The 2273-nt window shown below is 59.6% G+C and overlaps 1 protein-coding gene across 1 annotated transcript in view; it reads right to left on the minus strand.

Moving 5' to 3' along the window:
* Window positions 1-636: 636 nt before the first annotated feature.
* Window positions 637-2273, minus strand: part of NQO1 (NAD(P)H dehydrogenase, quinone 1) — a 2460-nt gene continuing 823 nt past the window's right edge. Inside the window, exons 3-5 of the mRNA XM_015406721.1 lie at window positions 2104-2273; window positions 1802-1903; window positions 637-1433 (exon numbers count right to left, since the gene is read on the minus strand). Coding sequence (XP_015262207.1) covers window positions 1125-1433; window positions 1802-1903; window positions 2104-2273 — 581 coding nt within the window. The 3' untranslated portion in view covers window positions 637-1124. The remainder of the gene's footprint in view (window positions 1434-1801; window positions 1904-2103) is intronic.

The following is a 2273-nucleotide window of genomic DNA, read 5'->3' on the forward strand; positions in this document are numbered from 1 at the left end:
TGGGGAGAGGGGGAGGAGCCGTGTGTGTGGGGGGTGGCTGGAGCTCAGCTGAGCTCCGTTTCTGAGCTGAGAGGCCGGCACAGGGCCTCCCCGCACAGGGCCTCCCATTGGCTGATGCGGCTCCTGAAGCCTCTGCTCCGAGCTGCCCTCTGCCTTGGCCTGAGGGCTCCTGACAGCAGGGAGGAGAGTTTCTGCTGCTCTTTGGAGCCGGAGCCTCCCACTTGTACTGCCTCCATGCCAACCTCCTTCCCCTGCGATGCACGCCTTCCTTCACTGGCCTTCACAAGAAACTTGAAAGCGCGTGGGGGGGGGGAATGGGGGGAAGATGTGGCTTTGGCCTTCGGGAGACATGCCTGATGCCCCTTGCTGAACTCAGGGCTGGAATTTGGTGCCACGGCCAAGGTTTGAATCCAGCCCTTTTGTCTTTTGCCACAGTCTCTGGCCGTTGGCCTTAGCGGCCTCCCTCCCTCCCTCTGGGACTGCCCGATGGACCCACCCACATGGCCGCTGCATTGGAAGAGTGCTCACAGCTGCAAACTCTGCTGGCCCCAAACCACCTTGCATAACCTGCAGCTGCCTGATTTGGACGCATGCCCACTTTTAGAAAATGTTCTCCATTAAGACAGGTGCTGGCAGTGGTTGAAAAAATCCTCTTTTATTTCAAGACTCAGATTTGCGCACGGACAGACTGCTGCAAGAGAAGCCCCACCCCCTGTGTTCAAAGAGCAGAAAGGAGGCAACATCCAGAAAGTTAACTGGAGAAGTGCATTAAAGGCTAGAAACCAGCTGAGGCTGGAGTGAAATGATGACTGGTATGTTCAGACAGAGGGAAGTCTCAGCAGTACAGAGGCAGCTACACTTTTAAGGCCAAGAGCAGAGAAGGAAGAGTGCTAAATGCCCCCCAGCAAGACGCTTGGGAGATACTCCTCTGGTATCATCTCCACCTGCTTGCTTGACCTCCATTTGCAGCTGGGTTCCCTGTAGCGCTGTTTAATCAAGGCACGTGTCCAGGAGAGACCCCAGCGGAAAGGAAGCCTGCTTCTGCCTTGCTAGATGCCACTGAGCTGCCCGGAAAAAGAAGGCGTATCACTGCAAACCCCACCCCGAATGATCCCCAGGACTGGTTATTTCTTCTGGGCTTTGACCTGATTGTCAGGTGGGAGCGGCTTCCCCAGGTGCTGGCCCACCGTCAGCCCGTATTTCTGGCCTCGCAGCTGTTCTTCCACCTCTTTCTTCAGGAGGAAGCCGCCGGGGAAGCTCAGGTCAAAGCTGCTAGTGGGAGCAAACGTGAGGGGCTTTTCGTCCCAGATGGTCCCCAGTCTCTTCTTCCATCTCTCCAGGATCTGGGAACGAGCCTCTGGTGGGGTGTGCGCAATGCTGAAGGCTATCTGGGGCTCCAAGATCTGGAAGCCACAGAAGTGCAGGGTGCCGCTCTGCAGGGGGAGAGAGAGGGCTCAGAGGGGGAGGAGCTCCACCTTACACCTGCAGCAGGATCCGGCCAGTGCTCGTGGCCAGCTGCGTGCTGGTGCTGCTGACAGGCACCTTGGCTGCCTGCCCTGCTTGCACCTGCACCCCTCCTTCCCCAGCTGCCCTGGGGCACTTTTGTGCTGGCTTTCAGGAGGGACACATTGCTAGGACTTTGGGAGGACAGTTGTGGCCAGAAGCACTTCTTCTGACCAGCTGGAGGAAGGGTCCTCTGTGACCTGGGGGCCCCTAAAAGCGGGGGGGGGGAGGCAGCCCCTCCCTCTGTGGGCCTACCAGACTAAGGCTCTGGCAGCCAGGTGGGGTTTTGCGTCCTCACCTGCACAGGCCAGAGGAGAATGTTGATGTCGCCGATGATTCCTTGGGGGGAGTACATAGAGCCTATCCCGCCGGTGGTGAAGGACAGCAGGGCCTTCTTTTTCTGAGAGGACCAAGCATGCTGCGGGTCAGTGACTCCAGGGGGGTGGCTTTGCAGAGGGACCCCCCCCACCCCCTGGAGGGCTCACCCGTCTGGCCTTCCTTGCCCGTCCCCTTCCCAGGGAGGGTGCGCCTGGGCTGGAGCTGCTTTCCTGGGCGGCAGGAGAGCTGCTCTGGCGGGGCGGGGCGGGGGCTTCCACGTACCTGGAAGGGCCCTTGCTCGTACATGGTGGCATAGGAGTAGGCAAAGCCTTGCGTGAAGACGCGTTCATACCACCCTTTCAGGATGGCCGGCACGCCAACCCACTGGAGGGGGAACTGGAGGGAAAGCACAACAGGGTTGGTCTTCAGGTTCCAGCGCGGCCCCTCCCAGG

This window comes from Gekko japonicus, unplaced genomic scaffold, assembly GCF_001447785.1.
Source record: "Gekko japonicus isolate JY-2015 unplaced genomic scaffold, Gekko_japonicus_V1.1 scaffold386, whole genome shotgun sequence".
Lineage (NCBI taxonomy): Eukaryota > Metazoa > Chordata > Lepidosauria > Squamata > Gekkonidae > Gekko > Gekko japonicus.